At 34.9% G+C, this 21816-nt stretch overlaps 1 protein-coding gene across 1 annotated transcript in view; it reads left to right on the top strand.

The window, feature by feature from the left end:
* The first annotated feature begins 791 nt into the window (after positions 1–791).
* Positions 792–21816, top strand: part of Cht5 (Chitinase 5) — a 28179-nt gene continuing 7154 nt past the window's right edge. The window contains exons 1-8 of the mRNA XM_074186487.1: positions 792–936; positions 5977–6032; positions 9922–10094; positions 11513–11678; positions 15175–15397; positions 17097–17220; positions 17612–17809; positions 21320–21401. Of these exons, the coding sequence (XP_074042588.1) occupies positions 5981–6032; positions 9922–10094; positions 11513–11678; positions 15175–15397; positions 17097–17220; positions 17612–17809; positions 21320–21401 (1018 nt within the window). The 5' untranslated portion in view covers positions 792–936; positions 5977–5980. The remainder of the gene's footprint in view (positions 937–5976; positions 6033–9921; positions 10095–11512; positions 11679–15174; positions 15398–17096; positions 17221–17611; positions 17810–21319; positions 21402–21816) is intronic.

The raw sequence follows: 21816 nt of genomic DNA on the forward strand, positions 1-21816 counted from the left end.
AATAAATTCTACAAATCTAGAAGTCCTGCGACAGATAATTGTTCGGGAATGCCGATTTCTGACTCCGGACATGTCCAATAATGTAAGGAACGCTTTCGAAAGTAGACTGTATTGTTGTATAGAACTAGATTGAGGTCATTTTCAACACTTTATCCGTTGATTCAACATTCGTTTCAACATTCAATTCCTCAATAACGAATGAACCAATTTCGAAAAAAATTACAAAAGTAATAGAAAGACAGAAGACCTTTCAAATGATGTATCACCTGACCCCCAATGCCATTTGAAAAATAGGGGGGTAGTTGCTGACCGCAGAGGGGTGAAGTTTCGAGTATGATTTCCATATAAGAATTAGTCTCCCTAGAAATAAAAATTGACGTGTTCTTTGAAATTTTCGATTTCACGTCCGTTTCTGACTTACAGGGGGGTTAAGTTTCCGTTGGAACGCCCTGTATTTTATTCGGTTGCTCAGTAAGTTTTCAAATTGTCACCCTGTATGTATATTATGTCTCTGCTTCATAATATTTCTAGTTTCAAAAATCATCAAAGTGGAAGCTGTTTCTGAGGACTTCCAAAGATTGCCTTTTTTACGTATTCGTGGACGCCACTAACAGTCCAATCTCGGAATCTACAGAGTTCAACGAAACCAGAAAATCTCGTCACAAAAAGCGCATCGACTCGAAATTCCGAGGGTGTGCAGCAGAGAAGCTCAGCAGGAATCGCTTTTTTTACCTTTTGCCATCGGCGAAGCGCGATGATATTCCATAATCTCGTGGTCGATGACACAAAAAAAGTGTCAACCATCTTCGCGCGTATAAAAGAAAGAGGTGCGTGGAATATATAATATTGCGGGCCCGATCTTCATCAACAAAGTTAACAACCACTGGCTGGTCCCCTAGTACATTCGTAAGTGTTGGCGCAGTGTATTTAGTGCGGGTGAGTAGGATTTTTTTTAAATCTCATGGAGAAAATCATGTGTTAATTTATATATGAAAATGAAAAATACGTATTCTCAAAAAATAGGAATATAATATTGTCTTCATGCGATGTAGAGATATACTTGAATTATTTTCAACATTCATAAAATTCCACCCATCTAATCTGAAAAAAAACAAATATAAAAACAAACTATAAAATAAGCTAATAAATGTCACTGAGTTTCATAAACTTCATTCATGAACTCCATTATGAATTTGAGGTATATATTGCCTCCTGTAATAAAAAAACAAACACCATTTTGAACAAATAAACTATTTTTCATCAGAATTTTTATTGTCACAGTTGTTTCACAATTCTCATATTGAAAAAGGAAAACGTTGCCTGAAATATAAACAGTCAATAAAGAAACTAAAGAGTTACAGATGTAGACTATTTCAAACAGAATTTTTTTATAAAAACGCCTTATATATTTTTCCAAAATCTTTTTGACTTCCATTAGGTTAGTTATGATTTTTCGAAAACAAACGGATTTATTTTATTGGCAAGTATTTCTTTGAAAACTCAAAACAAAATAAATTGGAAACAAAATAAATGAAAAACAGAATCGACTTCAAATAAATAAGTTACAGGGGGAATTTGGAGTTCAAGTGATGTATTCTGTATAGAGTAGTATCGAATAGAATATGATTTTATTTTAATGCAAAATGCTAATACCATCAACAAATTTAAGGTAAACGCCTCATAAAAACATAAAAACAATAATAAATAACAGATAAAAAAATCCTCAGAAATGATGTTCAAAAAACTGTTCTAAGTAGTAAAAGCAATTTTCCACTATTGTTTTTTTCTGGAATCGAATTGAATATTTTTGGAGCCATGAAGCTTTGGGCATTTTGAGTTATTCTGAGTTTTGTTGAAGATACAATAAAGTTATTTTTGTGTCTAGTGGAATACTCATGTTTAGAATCAATCTGGGGGAATGTATCTTTTTTGTACACATATATATATATATATATATATATATATATATATATATATATATATATATATATATATATATATATATATATATATATATATATATATATATATATATATATATATATATATATACATATATATTTGGACGTATATGTCCAAATATACGTATATATATATATAGATATATATATATATATATATATATATATATATATATATATATATATATATATATATATATATATATATATATTTACAGTGTCACCATTAAAGTGCGCACCATATGGGTTCAGTGTTTGTCAAATTCAACTTTTTTTTTAAATTGAAAATGTGCATTTCTAGATCGAATTAAACAAAAAGTTACTTGAAAAAGTTGTGTCTACGTCAATTTTATATCTATATGCCAAATTTTATGCAACTAGGATGAAGTTAACGTTTTGCTCATTTTTTACAGTTATCCTCTTCATTTTAAAAAACAAGTTCGGTTAATTGTCATTGAATTTATTGGAGCCTCTAGAGACGCCCTACATTTTGTTTTATAAGAGAGATGACATTGTTAGATCAAGATCTTCAGATGATGTGGTGCTGCAGGTTTTTCCGGGTTTTCCTGCAGCTGAAAAAGCAAATGCGCCACTGGAATCAATGAAGTCGCCCCGGAGCGCCAATTGATTTTTATTGTTGCTTTTATTTTATTTTCATCGTTGTTTTAATTGTCATCAATTCATGTATACATAACAAACTCATCATGGAGTTTAACTTTTCTAATAAATTTTTACTTATACGGACATTTTCAGAGAGAAATTAAAAATGTGCTATAAAAATTTCAAAATGACTGTTGCAAAATTTCAATCACTTGGCTATTTTCTTAAACAAACGTCAGTACCTTTAATTTTGAAAAAGCAGACACAACTCAAAAATTACAATAAGTATTAATAAAATTACTAGAGTTGAAATTACAATTAAATTTCAATATTCAGTATTTACAGATTATTTATAAACACTAACTAGGGCGGTAAGGATGCTTAATCACGTTGAATAAAATTTTTAAGTTGGTCTTGACAAACAAAATGCATGCTATGGTAGTGTCAAGTTGTTGATTTACTTGTCAAATTTTTAACATTTATTTTTGCAATAATGTTGTCTCTTCAGGAAAGAATAGTTTCAATATATGGTGAGAATACACCATACCGGCAAGTAGCTAACATTTTTAATGAACGGCATCCAGGAAAACATGTTCAACATACTACTGTGTCAAGGATAATGTCGACATTCAGAGAAACAGGATCCATAGCAAATCAATTTAAGAAAAAGCACACTCCAAATAAATATGATGAGGAGGCCCAACTTAACATTTGTTTAAAAGTTATTGAACACGGGCAAACGAGCATAACCGATATTATAAAAAATATCGATTACAAGAGAGAAAGTGTTAGAAAATTTTTATTAAAGAATAAATTTTGGCCTTACAAGCCAAAATTTATTGACACGTTGAAAGAACGAGATTTTGATGTCCGTTTGGGGTGTTCATTCTGGTTTCAAGGAAAGAGAGAAGAAAATGTAAAGTTTCCGTATAAAATTTTATGGACAGATGAGGCAACGTTCTCTTCAAATGGAACGGTAAGTTCTCAAAATTGCCAATGGTGGGCCCAAGAAAATCCCAATTTCACAGGTGAATGTGGTGATCATTATTCCTTTAAAACTAATGTATGGTGTGGGATACTCAACGACCAAATAATTGGGCCATTTTTCTTTAGGGAAAATTTATCATCCGTCGGTTATCTCAACTTTTCAAATAATGAGGTTAGTGTAGTTTTAGATAATATGCCTTTAAATATCAAATACGACCTATGGTATCAGCTTGATGACGCACCAATACATTACACGGTTGCTGTAAAACAGTCCCTCCAACAAATATTCAGAGGCGAAGTTATTGGACGTAACTGGAAACATTATTGGCCACCTAGATCACCCGACTTGACGTCTTTAGACTTATTCTTGTAGGGTTACCTGAAACAAAAAGTGTACCGAAGTAGACCATTTACTGACATACAACATCTGGAAAATACCATTCGCGAGTGCTGTGCAAATATAAATCCCCGATTTATTAAAAATGCAGTTATAGATGTCAGTAGAAGGACCATAATTTGTATTGAACGTGGAGGATGATATACTGAAATGTAGGCTATAAGTGTTTGACATCCTCATTTAGATCAGTAAGTAATTTTTTGTACCCAATGGTATTTTCTATAATATTATTGTTGTTTAAAATTTATAATAATAATAGTGAAATTATTTGCATTTTTTTTAGTTGCCTCTGCTTTTTCGAAATCAAAGGTTTGTTTAAGAAAATAGCCAAGTGATTGAAACTTTGCACCAGTCATGTTAAAATTTTTATAGCAAATTTTTAATTTCTCTCTGAAAATGCCCGTATAAGTAAAAACGTATCAGAAAAGATAAACTCCATGATGAGTTTGTTATGTATATATGAATTGATAACAATTAACCGAACTTGTTTTTCAAAATAAAGGGGATATCTGTCAAAAATAAACAAAACGTTAACTTAATCCTAGTTGCATAAAATTTGGCATATGGATATAAAATTGCCGTAGGCACAACTTTTTCAAGTAACTTTTCGTTAAATTCGATCTAGAAATGCACTTTTTCAATTTTTTTCAAAAAAAAAGTTGAATTTGACAAACACTGAACGTCAGTGGGTCGCAGTTGGCCGCATCATTTTAAGTTAAATTTGAAGCACAAACAAGTGCCGAAGTTAAACTTCATTGAAACTTTTCGAAAAACAGTTTCACATATGGTGCACACTTTAATGGTGACACTGTTGAATATATAGAAAGTTGAGAATCTTAGCGACTGGAGAAATGTACAGTAAAATGGATTAATGGGGTCTTTGGGTCTCTCAGTCAAAAAATCGAAAATCAAAACTCTGCTCTACTTTGCTGCTCTAATGGAAAGCTTCTTCAGGGCAGTAAACACAAAACGGTGAAGTTGATGTTCAGCAAAAGGTCACAGTACATCGTAGTCTACTTTCAACCTGTACATAATAGAGCTACAACAACTGATCAGGATTCAAAATTTCTTCAATATTGCTAAACTGAGAGGCAACTGTGTGAAGTTTGGAAACAATATCCTGGCAGTGAGACTTCCAATTGAGATAGTTATCGACATTTGATCCCAGAATCTTCGTTTTTGTGGCATTTGTTGAGATCATAGGAGAACCAAATGAGATATATATCAGCAGGTTCTCTAGAGACTATGAAATCTAAGGGATTTTGTTTTATTGATATTTAGAGAAAGGAATGTTCGCCGAGAGCCAATTATCAACTACGGATAAAGTTTCGTCATATAGTCTGCTTGATGCCCTCAACAGAGGAAAAGTAGATCTGTAAGCTTATGCAGCTTGTAATATCCTCCAAAGCAGGATGGACGTTGTTCGATGAAAATCTAAAAATGAATAGATAAGTACTTTTTCAATCATTCCCATATTGATTTCAATTTAAGAGCCACCAATAGGCTGAAACAGCTGTCTGCCGGTGGCTCTTAAATTGAAATCAATATGGGAATGATCAAAAAGTACTTATCTATTCATTTATATATATATATATATATATATATATATATATATATATATATATATATATATATATATATATATATATAAAACGGGCTTGGGTATTCATTGAATTATAACGTGTGCAATATTTTTCAGTGCTCATTAATCACGATCAGGTTTCCAAAAATATATTGATTGGAATAAACTAGAGAAAATGACTGTTATCAGTGATTGATTATAATGTTTCCTCTACCCATTTGTTGAAAATTGTTTCAAATCTCGTCAAAGTGAATCAGCGCCCACTCAAATTGGTATGGAATATGAACAAAATAGACACTTCGTCATTATTTTCTGAAAATCTTATCTGAGAAACAAACTGATAAGTGATGTTCATACCCTGGCTGTATTTCTCCGTCTCGTCTAGTCTGCAAATATTAACTACATAAAAAATATTCACCAATTAATTCATTCATATGCCTTTGTTCCAGAAAAATGTTGTGGGTTTTGATATTTCCTGTCCTGCTATCGACCCTTCATAGTACAGGTGAGTTGATTCATTTTTGTAAATCCAAATTTGAGAATTGAATTAAACTACCGTTCAGTTTGTTGCTTATGATAGTAATCTCCGATGAAATCTACTCAAAGTTAGAACCTGAAGACAACACAGAACAGAAATGTTGGATCAACGTTCAAACCTTCCATCAAGCGTTCGTATCATTGTGTAAGGCCACTTGAATATATTTTGTAACGCGGTTGTTTCCATTTTGAAATGGAAATTTTTGAATTTGAACATTTTCTGAAACTTTGACATGGGTTTCTATCTTTAATAGGTAGAAATATGCCTTCACGAATTTTTCTGTTGACGTTTGAAAGAATGAATAGGCAGTGTTTTCTATGAAAGCTCCCCGGTTTTGCAAGGATAGCATCACCGACCAAACCCCGCACAGATAACGTCGTCATATTCCAACTTGTTCACACAAAACATCATTGAATTATACACAAAAACCTTCCCCTCCAAATCACTGCATCCATTGGCGAGAACCGCGTTCAGATATACAGAGAGACACACAGAGAGACAATAAACCTAACCTAATCATATGCAGGCCTCTACTTGAAATATTCATTTTGGTATTTGGGAAAAGTCATATCTACTAATTTTTATTAGTGTAGAAGCTATTAAAATCAAAAATTATAGGTACCAATTATAACCTGTCGTGTTATTGAAATATCAAATATTTCTGAAAATACGAACCAATCAACAGAGTGAGAAGTTTACATCGGCAATGACAATATGTATCTACTATACTTTTCTTACGGCAATATTCTACAGGGTCCTGCAACAGTGGCGCGGTGTTCCATATCTCTATATAGGAAGCAGATAGGAATCTAATTTTCTATAATATTACCTTATTGCTAGAGCTCGACAAAATAAAAATATTGGCGGTCACACAGGGTGTTCGATTTTTTCTGGGCGGATCCCAACTGTGTCTTTTTAAATGGCAACCTATATTTTTTATCGCTTTTTCGGTTTCTTCATAGAAAATAAAATAAACTTTATGTATATCTGCACTTCGAAAATATTGACGGTTTTCGAGATATCTAGCATGACAGGTTTTTTTTTCCAATATTCGTCACTCAGAATATTTGAAATTATAAAGTGGTGCCAAGTCCAGTTGAAATTTTTTTTTGGTCGAATATTCTACATTGATAACTCTCTCAAACGATATATCTGAAATCGACCTGTGATATACAGGGTATGAAAAACCGCTTGCCAAATATTGTAAATGAAAATTTGCAAAATCTTCCTTAGATTAAATGGAACACCCTGTATATTATTGATCCATAAGAAGCGCCAACGATACCTCTACAAATTTCATTAAGTATTCCCTATGGCTAAGTTCAATAGTTTTTCTTAAATGAGCATTTCTTTCGAAAAATGGTCATTTTTTCAAAGCGAAATCCATTTGACGACTGATAAAAATATACGAAAGATATCTTGTTTCAATTTTGTACATTAGAAGGTGTCCAAACAAATATTTTTTAACGAAATAAATGTATGTACCTATCACTTTTTGCTAAATGGAAAATTATTTTTTCATTGGATGCAGAATTTCACTCATAAATTGTGCAATATCAAACCAAACAAGTTAAAAGAAAGAAACATTATAAATAACTATTTTTTTCATGTTATTATATTCATTCAGAGCTTGAGTTCTAGATATTCAAATTTGTCAACTGGCAAATTACAAAACTACAAAAGGGAGAGTTTAATTAAGGTTGATAATGAAACTTTTATAAAATATGTTCAACATGTCTTCCATTTTCTTGAATGCAGAGCTGAAGTCTATGTTTGAAAGACTGTTCTACCCTGCGCAAGACAGCTGGTGTAATGCTGCGAAAAGCATTCGTTATTCTAAGTCGCATATTTTCGGGAGAAGTTGGTGGCTCAACGTAAACCATACTTTTTATGTATCCCCATAAGAAAAAATCTAGTTTCGTCAAATCTGGTGATCTACTGGCCCACTTTACAGGTTCATTCCGTCCTATCCATTTATTGGGAAATACTTCATTTAGATGATCTCTCACTTCTGCCGAATAGTGAGCAGGTGCACCATCATGTTGTAACCACATTCTATTGCGGAGGTCAAGAGGAATATCATCTAACAAACCTGGTAAATCATTTCGTAAGAAATTGAGATACATTGCACCATTCATATGTCCCTCAAAAAAGTATGGACCAATTACATATTCTCCAATGATGCCTCCCCAGACATTTATCGACCACCTATGTTGATAATCCACCTGTCTCAATAAGTGAGGATTTTCTGTCGCATAATAATGGTAATTATGTCGATTTACAAATCCATTTTTATGGAATGTCGATTCATCCGACCATAAAATATTATTGAAAAAATATTCGTTTCGACGAATTTTGTTCATGGCCCAATTGCAAAATCTCACTCTTTTCTCGAAATCAGCATACAGTAGTTCTTGATGTAACTGAACGTGGTATGGATGCAAGCGATGTTTCTTCAATACTCGTTGCACTGATCTCTCACTTATATCCACTATTTCCCCAATTTGTCGTTGACTCCTACTAGGATCTTCTTCAACAGCAAGAAGAACTTGCAATTCATTATCTTCATTAGTAGCTAGCTTTATGCGCTCATGTTTGGAATAATTAATAGATCCAGTTTCAACGAATCGTCCCAAGACCTTTCGGAAAGATCTTTCATCTGGATGCCTTCTATCTGGATACCGTTGAGAATAAATTCTACTTGCCAATAAACAATTCCTGTCTGATTCACCTAATATGAAAATAATATCAATCAAATCACTTTTTGATAACAACATTCTGATGAAATTATACCGACAGTTCAACTTCACGATTGACTAAAAATTTCAATATTCATTTGCAGCCAAATATTTTGTTCTGTCATTTGCCAGACTACTTGATTTCCAATAAATATTTCATTCGCTGAAAGGTTGTTTTAGACCGAAAGAATATGGCACAAATTCCGAGATTTTTGAAATTATTGTAACTATTCAAGAACGTCCATTTTGTGGTGTAATTCGCAACTTGTTTATCTAGCAACAGGTAATTTTAGGAATGGGCGATATTTTAAGGAAAGGGTATTTTTTGTATATTCTTATCAGTCGTCAAATGGATTTCGCTTTGAAAAAATGACCATTTTTCGAAAGAAATGCTCATTTAAGAAAAACTATTGAACTTAGCCATAGAGAATACTTGATGAAATTTGTAGAGGTTTCGTTGGCGCTTCTTATGGATCAATAATATACAGGGTGTTCCATTTAATCTAAGGAAGATTTTGCAAATTTTCATTTACAATATTTGGCAAGCGGTTTTTCATACCCTGTATATCACAGGTCGATTTCAGATATATCGTTTGAGAGAGTTACCAATGTAGTATATTCGACCAAAAAAAAATTTCAACTGGACTTGGCACCACTTTATAATTTCAAATATTCTGAGTGACGAATATTGGAAAAAAAAACCTGTCATGCTAGATATCTCGAAAACCGTCAATATTTTCGAAGTGCAGATATACATAAAGTTTATTTTATTTTCTATGAAGAAACCGAAAAAGCGATAAAAAATATAGGTTGCCATTTAAAAAGACACAGTTGGGATCCGCCCAGAAAAAATCGAACACCCTGTGTGACCGCCAATATTTTTATTTTGTCGAGCTCGAGCAATAAGGTAATATTATAGAAAATTAGATTCTTATCTGCTTCCTATATAGAGATATGGAACACCGCGCCACTGTTGCAGGACCCTGTATATAGATATTTGAATTTGTATATTGTTCCCATTTTGAAAATGAGTGTATCCAAAAGTATATTTTTAGTTTTTCAATACAATTTCATGAAATTACAAAGTAGACATTTAAATGGTGTTTTTTTCATAACAGCAAATTCCAGCCCATCCAGAGTAGTATGTTACTTCAGCAACTGGGCCATATATAGACCAGGAGTAGGAAAATATGGAATTGATGATGTCCCAGTTGATCTTTGTACTCACATAGTGTATTCCTTCATAGGAGTTGACGATAAAACATGGGGAGTGCTAGTTATCGATCCGGAGGTAAGAACAATTAAAAAAAAATATTTATTCACGACACTCTCAAATTATTTTCTTTTCATTTATGTGAGTAAGTAAATAAGTAAGTTTATTTGACTATGTTACATTATATTTGTAGCAGGTCATACAAAAAGTGTATATACTAACATGTATACATAAATAATTCAATGTATAAAATTTAAAATTTACAAAATGACTATTTTCGATTAAGTTTAATGTAGTAAAAGTACGAAAAAGCCTAACGTAATTTACTAACAAACAAAGAGATTAATTGTGTTGATAAGACGTGAGAAGTGGTGCTTCCAAATATTCTCCCACTTCATAGAAACTATGTTCTAAGATATTTTTCACTTCACGTTTGAAATGGTAAAGATTGGAATTTTTGATATCAGTATGGAGTTTGTTATAAAGACTCAAGCCCAGAGAGTTGCGAGATGAAACAGTAAGTCTGTAACGAGGAGGTTTTCACTGACTTACATTTCGCGTTGGATAATTATGCACATCAGAGTGTGTCATATATTCATTTATCGTTTTGTGAATCTCAATAACTGATTCATAAATAAACAAACAAGGTAGGGTCAATATCCTATATTTTTTAAACAGTGGTCTGCACGTTTCTCTAAAGGGAGCACCATCTGAAATTCTCATTGCCCTCTTTTGGAGGCGAAAAACTCGTTCTAACTGAGTAGAGTTTCCCCACAATAGTATGACATAGCTCAAGTGGGACTGAAACAAGGAATGGTATGCCATTTTGAGAACATGGCCGTTCAGACATTTTTTCAATTGTCTCAGGAGAAATGACTGGCTGGAAAATTTTTGCAGAGTTGCTCAATATGAGCTGACCATGAGAGGGTGTCATCTAAAATGATACCTAAAAGTTTTGTACTAACCTTTTCTGACTTATCAACGTGTGTTTTAAAGGTAATACTTTGAGATTTCTCGATATTTAGTTTCAAATTGTTTGATGCAAACCACTTCTCAGCCTCTTTGCCAGATTCCTCAGGTAATGCGTGCAACTTCTGAATGTTTTATGCTGATTGATGATCGTCGTATCATCAGCAAAACAAATGCAATATTTAGGAGGAAATTGATAGAATATATCGTTGACATATATTATAAACAACAGAGGACCCAATACAGAGCCCTGGGGAACTCCATGCCTGACTATTTCGTACATTGAATTTACGTCATTTATAAATACTGTTTGCTTTCTGTTATTCAAATATGATTTCAGTAGTATCAGAGGTACACCCCTTATTCCATAAAACTCTAACTTCTCTAGCTAACTTCTAATCAGGTATAAGCAATTTTCTGGATTTGGAGTACTAGTGATTTCGAAAAGTTCTGGTTTTTGGACACCATTTCTAGTTTTTACAATCAGATGAGTATATCGTTCAAAACTGTAACGTTTTCTATTGTAGTTGGATGTTGAAAATAACGGGTTCCGGAACTTCACCAACATCAAGAAAACCCACCCCAACGTGAAATTAGAAGTGGCTGTGGGAGGATGGGCAGAAGGAGGATCCAAATATTCTGCAATGGTTGCTGATAAATCTAGAAGAGACCTTTTCATCAGCAGCGTTGTCAGTAAGTAGCATTGGACAAAATTGTTCAAAACTCCCATCAGAAATGCAATCTCCCTCGAGGGACTAACCAAATAATCATTCTCAATATTCCTACCCACTAAAAAATACCATAAAGTGAAAATATTTCTTCATTTCATTTTCGAAGATGACACAGCGACCATTTGAGACCTTTCCACTTCAAATCTCTGAAAGGGGTTCAGATTATCTCAAACTAATTAAAAAATTTGTACAGATATATGAGAATGCTTTAAAACAAGACTTTGAGCAGCCAAACCCTGAATAAAACTGGTTGTGAAGAGGGGTTTGAACGAGTAGAGTTAATAAATCATGTTCTCTCAACTCCAAAGCAATACTTCATACTTTTTTCTATCATCTTCAATTGTAACGTCAGTCAATCGAAAAATTCCAGCACAGTGTAACAAATTAAAGAATTAAATGTCCTAAACAAATTCATTTACATCAATATTTCACTATCACAAAATAATTTACTTACAACACTTAGCAAATAACGCTTGATTTATTTCCACTATTTGAATTCCTTGTTCATCAGTTCGGACTTCCATTGTCTAATATAATATAAATTGGTTTGATAACCCTGAAAAAAAACAAAAAGATTAACCAAAAATAACATTTTTATTAAACAAAAAACTGATATTACAAAGAAATAACATACAACAACAACCAAACAAATAAAAATAGGAATATTAATAAAAGCTGAAGAAAATTAAAAATATTATTAACGAAAAATGAAAAAATTAAAATTGAAAAATTCAAACCTAGTTATGTCACAACGTTTCGATTGTTAGTATCCACAATCGTCTTCGGGTTATAACTGGACTTATTCCTCCTAGATCCGACTATTTATAGGTCATTCGAGTGCTTTCACCTATCCCCTCTTTCCTCTTCCCACTTTGGAGTAAGTGATGGTAGAACAGGCCTTAGTTAGAAGACAGCACGAACTCCACAAAGAAGAGAAGCCGCCACAACCAGTACTTGTACTTCCCTACATCAAAGGATTATCGGAAAGGATAAGACGGATTGGGTCCAAGTATAACATCGGGACCTGCTTCAGATCTGGGAACACTATCCGTAGCAGCCTCACAAAAACCAGGCCACCAAACGCGGACTGCGATTCCAAGAATTGCATTTACCGGATACCCTGCGAGTGCGGAGAATAATACATCGGTGAAACTAAGAGGCCATTGAAAGTTCGCATTGCTGAGCACAAAAAACACACACAGCGAGGAGAAACCAGCAAATCCGGAATAGCAGAGCATGTTTGGACTCATCAACACAAAAACAAGTGAGCTCAAGCTGAAATCATCCACAAAGAGGAACACTGCTTTAGGAGAAAATTCAAAGAAGCCGCGTATATGTTGTCCAACAACGCATTTAGTCAAGCTAGCGTAGAGATACGTAACATATGGAAACCTCTAATCAAGCGAGAAACGACCAACTCCCGCCAAACGGGAAGTAAAAGTACTGGATGTGGCGGCTTCTCTTCTTTGTGGAGTTCTTGCTGTCTTCTAGCTGAGGCCTGTTCTACCATCACTTAGTCCAAAGTGGGAAGAGGGGATAGGTGAAAGCACTCGAATGACCTATAAATAGTCAGATCTCGGAGGAATAAGTACAGTTATCACCTGAAGACGATTGTGGATACTAACAATCGAAACGTTGTAACATAACTTGGTTTGAAATCTTTTAATTTTTATTTTTTCATTTTTTGTTAATAATATTTTTATTTTTTTTTTCAATTTCTTCAGCTTTTAATAATATTTCAATTTTTATTTGTTTGGTTGTTGTTGTATGTTATTTCTTTGTAATTTCAGTTTTTTGTTTAATAAAATTGTTATTTTTGGTTAATCTTGTTGATTTTTTTCAGGGTTATCAAATCAATTTATATTATATTAGACAATGGAAGTCCGAACTGATGAAATACACCACGAAACATTGTCAACCAACTTCAATCAACTGCCCTCTTGGGTCGAGAAGCCGGTCTTATATATCGGTAACGATCGTTCTAGAATTCTGTAGTCGTTTCGGTACTCAACTAGAGTTTTATCGGCGGTTGCCAACTGCATTCCTTTTGCGGTGATGTCATATGTTTGTTCGCTGGCCGATATATCGGTCAGGGGCGGCTTCAGATTCGTTACATTGACCCCTTCTTAAAGACGTTTCGCCCGGAAATGTCATCCTTAGCGTTTGTCGAAACCTGCAGGACTCCCCATATCTGCACTGTGAAGTTCGAGGGGAGTAACACTCCACAGTCTTCATGCTCAGTCGTGGAAGATGGTTACCGCACACCAAAATCTTGATGCCGCTGTATCAGAATATCGTTTCCAACATGCTTCTCACAATTTTCCAATCCAGTCTGTCGAGCCTAGAGGCTAATTTCGGGATTGCCAAGTCCACGAGATTCTGATCGAGCATCGTGTCCCTCGGTCTGGTAAGACTCCTCCGGACATCTTCATAGGATGGTTTGTCTCGAGAATGCTTTTTGTTCACCAAGTAGAAAAGTTTCTCTGAACCTTCTTCAACTGTAGCACTCCTCCGACTTCAGGATTCTGTTCTCGTAATGTTTGGAACTGACCGAATTTATTGTTGAATACCACAGCGATACTCCTGGACATTTGGAGATCCTCTGCCGCACAGTAAGCTAGTACGTAATCAACTGGAACCTTGAAAAGGTCTCGTGGCTCTTCTTGAGTTATCCCATGTATGACCTTCTGTCCGTTCGAATATAAAGACATGAACTTCTGGAACGTCATTTCATCCTCTGGTGGTCTGAGGGCGCGAACTTGATCGTGATTTCCAGCATAAGGAGTCAATCTATTAAAATGGACTACCCTAGACTTTTCTTGAGGTGGCTTATGGATCCGGTAGACGAGGTCATTAATCTTCTCAATGATTTTTTACGGACATTCCCACGAGTTCCGCAACTTCAGGATAAACCACGGCGTCGCTTAGGGTTGTAGAGCCAAACTAGGTCACTGGTTTCGAAGTCTCCAGCAATCGCCAGTTCGCCATGATGTCATTGGCCTTCTTCATCCCACTTCTGACACCAATTGTAACAAATTAAAGTATGAACTGTCTTAAACAAATTTATTACCAACAATGTTTCACTAACACAAACTAATTTATTTTCAACACTTAACAACTAACGCTCAATTTATTTCCCCTACTTGAATTCTTTGTTCAACCGCTCGATTAACTTTCTGAACTCAACTGCCCTCTTGGGTCGAGAAGCCGGCCTTATATATCGATAACGATCGTTCTAGAATTCTGTAGTCGATTCGGCACTGAACTAGAGTTTTATCGGCGGTTGCCGACTGCATTCCTTTTGCGGTGATGCCATGTGTTTGTTCGCTGGCCGACATATCGGTCAGGGGCTGCTTCAGATTCGTTACGTTAGATTAAAGAACCACACCGTCCACGCAAAGTCACAACGCCAACCCTACGATTATAATATTGATCCAACACATTTCAATTTGCTTCAGATTTCATGATTGAATATGATTTCGACGGTTTCGATTTGGACTGGGAATATCCTGGAGCAGCGGATCGTGGTGGAAGTTTTTCCGACAAGGACAAGTTCTTCTATTTCGTCGAAGAATTGAGAAGGGCATTCGATAAGGTCGGGAAGAATTGGGAGATAACTATGGCAGTTCCTGTAGCCAAGTTCCGTCTTCAAGAAGGGTACCATGTTCCAGAATTGTGCGAGTGAGTTGAATCCTGATATTCGATAAATAACTTCATAAAAAAGATCAATACTTTATACGAGTTCTTACATGTTGACATTATGCAACATATAATCAAATCAATTCAGTTGTACAGTGAAGTTCCTGTTTTCCATTTCTTAGGAGGAATACTTTTTGGGAAAGAAACTTGTTTGGCTTTCTACTGCTCCATCAACATATGAAGAGTGGGAAACAAAAGAAAGTGAAAATTATACATATTAATATAATCTTTATTTTGGTTGGTTTTGGGTTTTGCAGTGGTCTTCTTTGGTTACAATCTCCAAACTTTTCAAATACAACTGCGGTAGTCATCTTCAGTAGCGTTTCGAAGTACTCTTCTCGACGTATCAGTTGATAGGTATGTCAAGAAGAGTACTTCGGGCGCGCCACTGTTGCAGTTGAAACGTTTGAAGACCACGGCAAAACCTCGAAAGCAACCAAAATATCAACGCCAGCCGTGAAAGGCTACATTTCTACAATATTATCTTTTCACGAAAGTAGAAACCACTTGAATTTAACTTCCAGTAGTTCAATTTCAAATGGAAATACATTTCCATTAGCACTTGAGCTGGGAATAAATATGCTAAACACAAGTACTTCCATAAAAGATCGATAGTGAATGACAATGATGATGATAATTATGGTCACATACACATGGAGTAAATAGCTAACGACATATTTCCATATTGGTTATGAATACATGGCATACATTGAAGGTCACCTGAACATAAACTTAGTCCAAGCAAAACATAGATTCTAACTTTGCCAATTTTCATCTATGAGAGTTTGTGTATGTGAGAAAATTGAAGTATACATGTCAGTTTAATTCAAATCTTCCAACAGAATTTTAAAGTACTTATACTCAGTCGAGTGAGCTCAAAATTTTCATTTATGTTCATTTCGAATGATTAGATGAGTTAGGTTAGGTTAGGTCCAAGGTGAGTGGGTCTATTCCACCCTCCACCGCAACCCGCAAGGATTTATTGTGGCTCACACCTATTCACACTCGACCAAATACACCCAGCTTCTTAACGAAGCCGATTAATTTGTATGGTGGGTGGTCTTTCAGGTCAGATGGTAAGAGTACGGCTCTGCCGAACTCTATAAACCTGATTCCGTCCCCAGCGGGGCAGGCATAAAGTATGTGCTCTACTGTTTATCATTTTCCAATCAGAGGCGACACACACTGTCTTCCGACAGTCCGACAGTATGATAATTCAAATGGCAGTGACCTGTAAGAAGGCCTGTTAGACATCGTAGTTCATCCCTACTGTAGTCGAACAACTGTTTGGTTTCAAGCTTCGAAAGCTGAATAAACGCCTTGAAGTGAGCCACTCCTGGAAGATTCTGCCAGAAGTCCATTAATCTTCTGGTTATCCAAGTGTTCAATCATCGCCTAATGCGATGCCAATGACAGGTTCTGGTCTGATGAAGCTGCTTGCAGCACCCTCCTTTGCATGATGTGTACCGCCATTATTAACCAATATGGTGGACGACTCAAGATGGTGGACTAGTTTTTATGCACCCCCTTGATATGGGTACAAAATAAAGGGTCTGCTGAGAAAAATAATAGAAATAACAAGACATCGCCCTAAATCTAATAGTTAGGACGACCCAAAATGACATGACGTACTCCTAATCCAATATTTTATATTTTTTTAATGAATTTTATTTTATTTCAGATTACTGGATGCTATCCATGTTATGTCGTATGACTTGAGAGGAAATTGGGCAGGATTCGCAGATTCCCACAGTCCACTCTACAAAAGACCTCATGATCAATGGGCTTATGAGAAACTGAACGTCGTAAGTTGACTCATAGTATCCAAAAATTATGGCAATTGTCATATGTTCCAAATATTGACAAAATTTTTCATTCATTTAAGACAATAAAAGATATATACTTGTGATGCACTGTTTGGAACCTTTGGTGTAGTAATGAATATTACTGGAGTTTTTTCAGATCAAACTGAGTTTGATCTTCCTCTTGAAGATGATTACTTGGTGATCGAAACACATGTCGAGGTGTTGAAATAACGGTTTGGTGTTGGGAAAAAACTCCAGTTATATTCAAAAATTATATTTGGAGTTAACATCCATGACGTGTTTCAAATTAATTTCAATTAAAAGTTCAAAACTCGTAAAATATTTTTCAAACCAAGATTTCTTTACTAATTTCTATTATTCATATTATCAGAATGACGGTTTACAACTGTGGGTTGATTTTGGTTGTTCTCCGAAAAAACTGGTTGTTGGGATACCTTTTTATGGAAGAACTTTCACTCTGAGTGCTGGAAATAACAACTACAATCCTGGAACCTACATCAATAAGGAAGCTGGAGGAGGAGCACCAGGACCTTATACTAACGCAACGGGATTTCTTGCATATTATGAGGTAAATATTGAAATTCACTTGTGAATTCTTGAAAAGGACTGTTTGCTATGATCATTATTTGTTATGCTGATTGGAAGTATCATCAAAAGGCAAGTCAGAGAAACAGAGGTAGTTTTTGTGAAGGTTTATGTGAAGAAAGTGAATTTTCATTTTTCCCAAGAAATATTCATTTATTCATCAATGGGGAATGCTCGTCAATTTGGGTTATTACAGCAAATGCAAGTTTGAACAAAATAAAGTTGAGTTTAATTCATTAGTTTTTCAAATTCACTTCGAAAAGTATTCAAATTGATGTTTCAAATGTTGGGTTTTAATTTTTGAAGGGATTTGTTTCTAATTCACATATTGGCAACAGCACCTATATCAAGTTGAAATAATTTATACGTACCTAGATATTCTACTTTAAAAAAGGAAAATTATCTTTATGAATCAACAATTAAGGCAAAATATAAATTATAGTTCAATACCGCCTCCACAAGCCACATAAACAACAGTTATATAGAGCAAGATAGGTTAGGTGCACAAAATGTCATATGTCACAGAATGTCTCGGAACTCGGAACATAAGTAAACAGAACAGCATGCCTCTGAAATATGTCATCTTTGTTTGTCTCATACAGGTAACAGATTCATTGTCCTTTATTCATTGCTGCCAAATGGTGAAATAGAAACGAATCCCTTTAAATGTTGAATGCATTATTTCATTTCTCTTTTTTAAGTATTTAAATAATTTTTTAGAGAAAAAGGTTGAAATGATAAGTTTAAAATGCGTTGTTTTAGATCTCTTTCATGAAAACTACTTGATTTTTGTCAGGAGGAACATTCCCCATTCCTATTTTGTCCCCTTCGAAGTATTCCCCCACCAATATAATACACTTGTGCCAGCGTTTTTCAAATTCTTGAACCAGTTAAACATATGCACTTTTTAATATTCCCTCGGGCTCTCTCAACGATTCGCTTTATATCCCATCAATCGTCGCAAAATGTCGTCTTTACATTAGTCTCTTCAATCTTCGAAACATGAAAGATTCACAGGGGGTCAAATCTGGTGAATACGGTTGCTGATGCATATTTACGGTTTTGTTTATGGCCAAAAATTTACGGACAAGCAATTACGAGTGAGCAGGTGTAGTATAATGATGCAAAAGTCATAAATCAGCCAGATTAGCGGAAGTTTTCTTCTTATTGCTTCTCGCAAGCAGAGCATAACTTCAAGTTAATACTGATTAATTGAGCATACCTGATACCACACTAATCCAAGAAAACAGTGAGCAAAAACTTGACATTTGACAGAACTTGGAGTGTTTTATGTCTTGGCTTCCTTGAGCTCTTACACTGAGACGATTGGACTTTGGTTTCGATGTCATCTGCAGAATCTGCAAGCAGATTCTGACAGTTGTCATAATCTGCCATGACACTTACAGAAAGACAAGCTGAATCGTGGTTCAATAAGAGTCTCAAACTCAATAAGAAAAAAAACAAAAAATAATTGTCTTGACTAATAATAATATTTCTGGGGGCAAAAATATCAATTTAATGGAAATCACTCTTGACAATGATCACTCTTGACAAACTCAATAAGAAAACACACCAAAAATAACTGTCTTGACTAATAATAATATTTCTGGGGCAAAACTGTCAATTTAATGGAAATCACTCTTGACAATGATCACTCTTGACAAACTCAATAAGAAAAAACACAAAAAATAATTGTCTCGACTAATGATAATATTTCTGGGGGCAAAACTGTCAATTCACTGGAAATCACTCTTGACAATGATTTGAACTGGTCACCTCATATAGAGGTGTTGAACCAGAACCTCTCAAAACATATTTTTTTACTCCGGCAATTAAGAAACTTAGTTAGTATAGAAACTCTTCTCTCAGCTCATTATGCATTTTTTCATTATCATGCTAGCTATGGAACTCTACCTTGGGTCAATTCTTCCAATACCACAAAAATTTTCCGTTTCAAAAACGTGCAATTAGAATTATCTAAAGAAATGAACTTTAAACGTACAAGTCAGTCTTGAATATGCTTACACAGTAGGTTGAATGAACTGAAACCTATCAGAAAACAACTACTCCCCTGGCTAATACCACGAATGGTGTTGGATTATATCCGACAGGCGTCAGTGCAGGAATCTTCACAGAAATTTTTCTGCATATGCAATTGGCAATACAACTGAAAGAGTCGACCCTCAATTTTGGTACGGGCACACTTGCAGACCGGTTTCGGGCTCCTTAGCCACTCATCAGTGCAAGATAGTGGCCATCATCGACGTAAATTCAATGATATTCCATATTTGAAAATCAAAATTCTTTCAGAGTATTTCATTCCTCGACTTAAGTTGGAGCGAACAACGAAAATATCACTCCATCTAGTAGACAAGGTACTAACCAACTGCATATCCGAAATTTGCCCGATTCCTCTGAATAAGGAAGAAAAACTTTCTTATTAGTCAGTGGGCTATGCTTGAAGACAGACAGTAAACAAATCTCAAGAAATGAACTTTAACTGTTCAAGCCAGTCTCGGATATACCTACACAGTAGGTAAATACTCTGAAAGAATTTCGATTTTCAATTATGGAATATCATTGAGTGTAGGTTGATGATGGCCACTATCTTGCACTGATGAGTGGTTAAGGATCACGAAACCGGTCTGCAAGTTTGCCCGTTCCAAAATTGAGGGTCGACTCTTTCAGTTGTATTGTCAATTGCATATGCAGGAAATCTTATGTGAAGATTCCTGCACTGGCGCGTGTCGGATATAATCCAACGCCGTTCGTGGTGCTAGCCAGTGGTGCTAGTTGTTTTATGATAGGCGTCAGTCCATTCAACCTTCTGTGTAGGTATATCCGAGACTGGCTTGAACATTTGAAGTTCTTTTAGTTTTTTAATTTGTAGTTTTTTAATTTAATTTTTTAATTTGTAGAACAAAGACATAAAAACAACAGTTAGAAAAAAACTGATGCATTTTCAATGAGAGTTACACAATAACTATCGAATAATTCAAGAAAAGAAGGAGAATCTAATCGAAAAATACCTATACCATTTGAATATCACACAGTTGTCAGTAGTTTTTGAGCTCAGTGTGATTTTTCGTGTCTGAGTACATTATTTGGAGCATATCGTACCACATGAGCAATAACATTCTCTTAATTTCTGACTCAATTATCATTTCCAAATTATTATTCAGCATATGGTTGACGAAACTAACAAACGTAACCACTGCCATCATTTACCTCTGTCAATTTATACTTATTTTTTATTTTCACCACTATTTTCCACTTGCGGCAGTAAATTGGTACAGTGGTTATGTTTACGGCTCGCGAATATGTGGTCCTGAGTTCGAATCCGCCTTCGACAAAAAATGTTGGTTTATTGATTCTGTTACATTACAAACTTGTGAGACCAACATAATCAGAGCTGACAAATATGTTTAGGAATTTTTAGAGATTCTGGGACCAGGTTGTCATACACAATCATTGCTGGAATTATTTTTTTCAGATCTGCACAGAAGTTATGAACAAAGACGCCGGTTGGACCAAAAAATGGGATGAACAAGGCAGAGTTCCTTACGCATATAAGGGTATGTTTAAACTTCTACAAATAAACCACAGTGGTATGCACAATTTTTGGTGGATGTCATTCGATAAATATTATTGCGTACACTAAATTGCTTTTCATATGGATACAAACTGGGTTTCATTCATGAAACAGTTTTTTTTTAAGCCCTGTCCATCTGAAATACTAATAATCCATCATAGCAAGGATCAACTACTATCTTTGAATTGAAATGCATTTAACAACAGTTTTAGGCTTTCACGGTCAAAAGACAAATGTTAACTGTGATTATCAGGACTGGGTAGCCATGATCCAATGTCTCTGAACATTTCCCCTATAACTGCGATGGACACCTTCAGCGATAGTTGTTTTCAATAGGGAGTAAGAGGACTGGTCATGGGGGGATGTCCACAGGGAGGGGTCTTATCACCCCTTCTTTG

Source organism: Leptinotarsa decemlineata, unplaced genomic scaffold (assembly GCF_025532065.1).
Source record: "Leptinotarsa decemlineata unplaced genomic scaffold, Ldec_3_MD MMD2_tig00078422_RagTag_RagTag, whole genome shotgun sequence".
Lineage (NCBI taxonomy): Eukaryota > Metazoa > Arthropoda > Insecta > Coleoptera > Chrysomelidae > Leptinotarsa > Leptinotarsa decemlineata.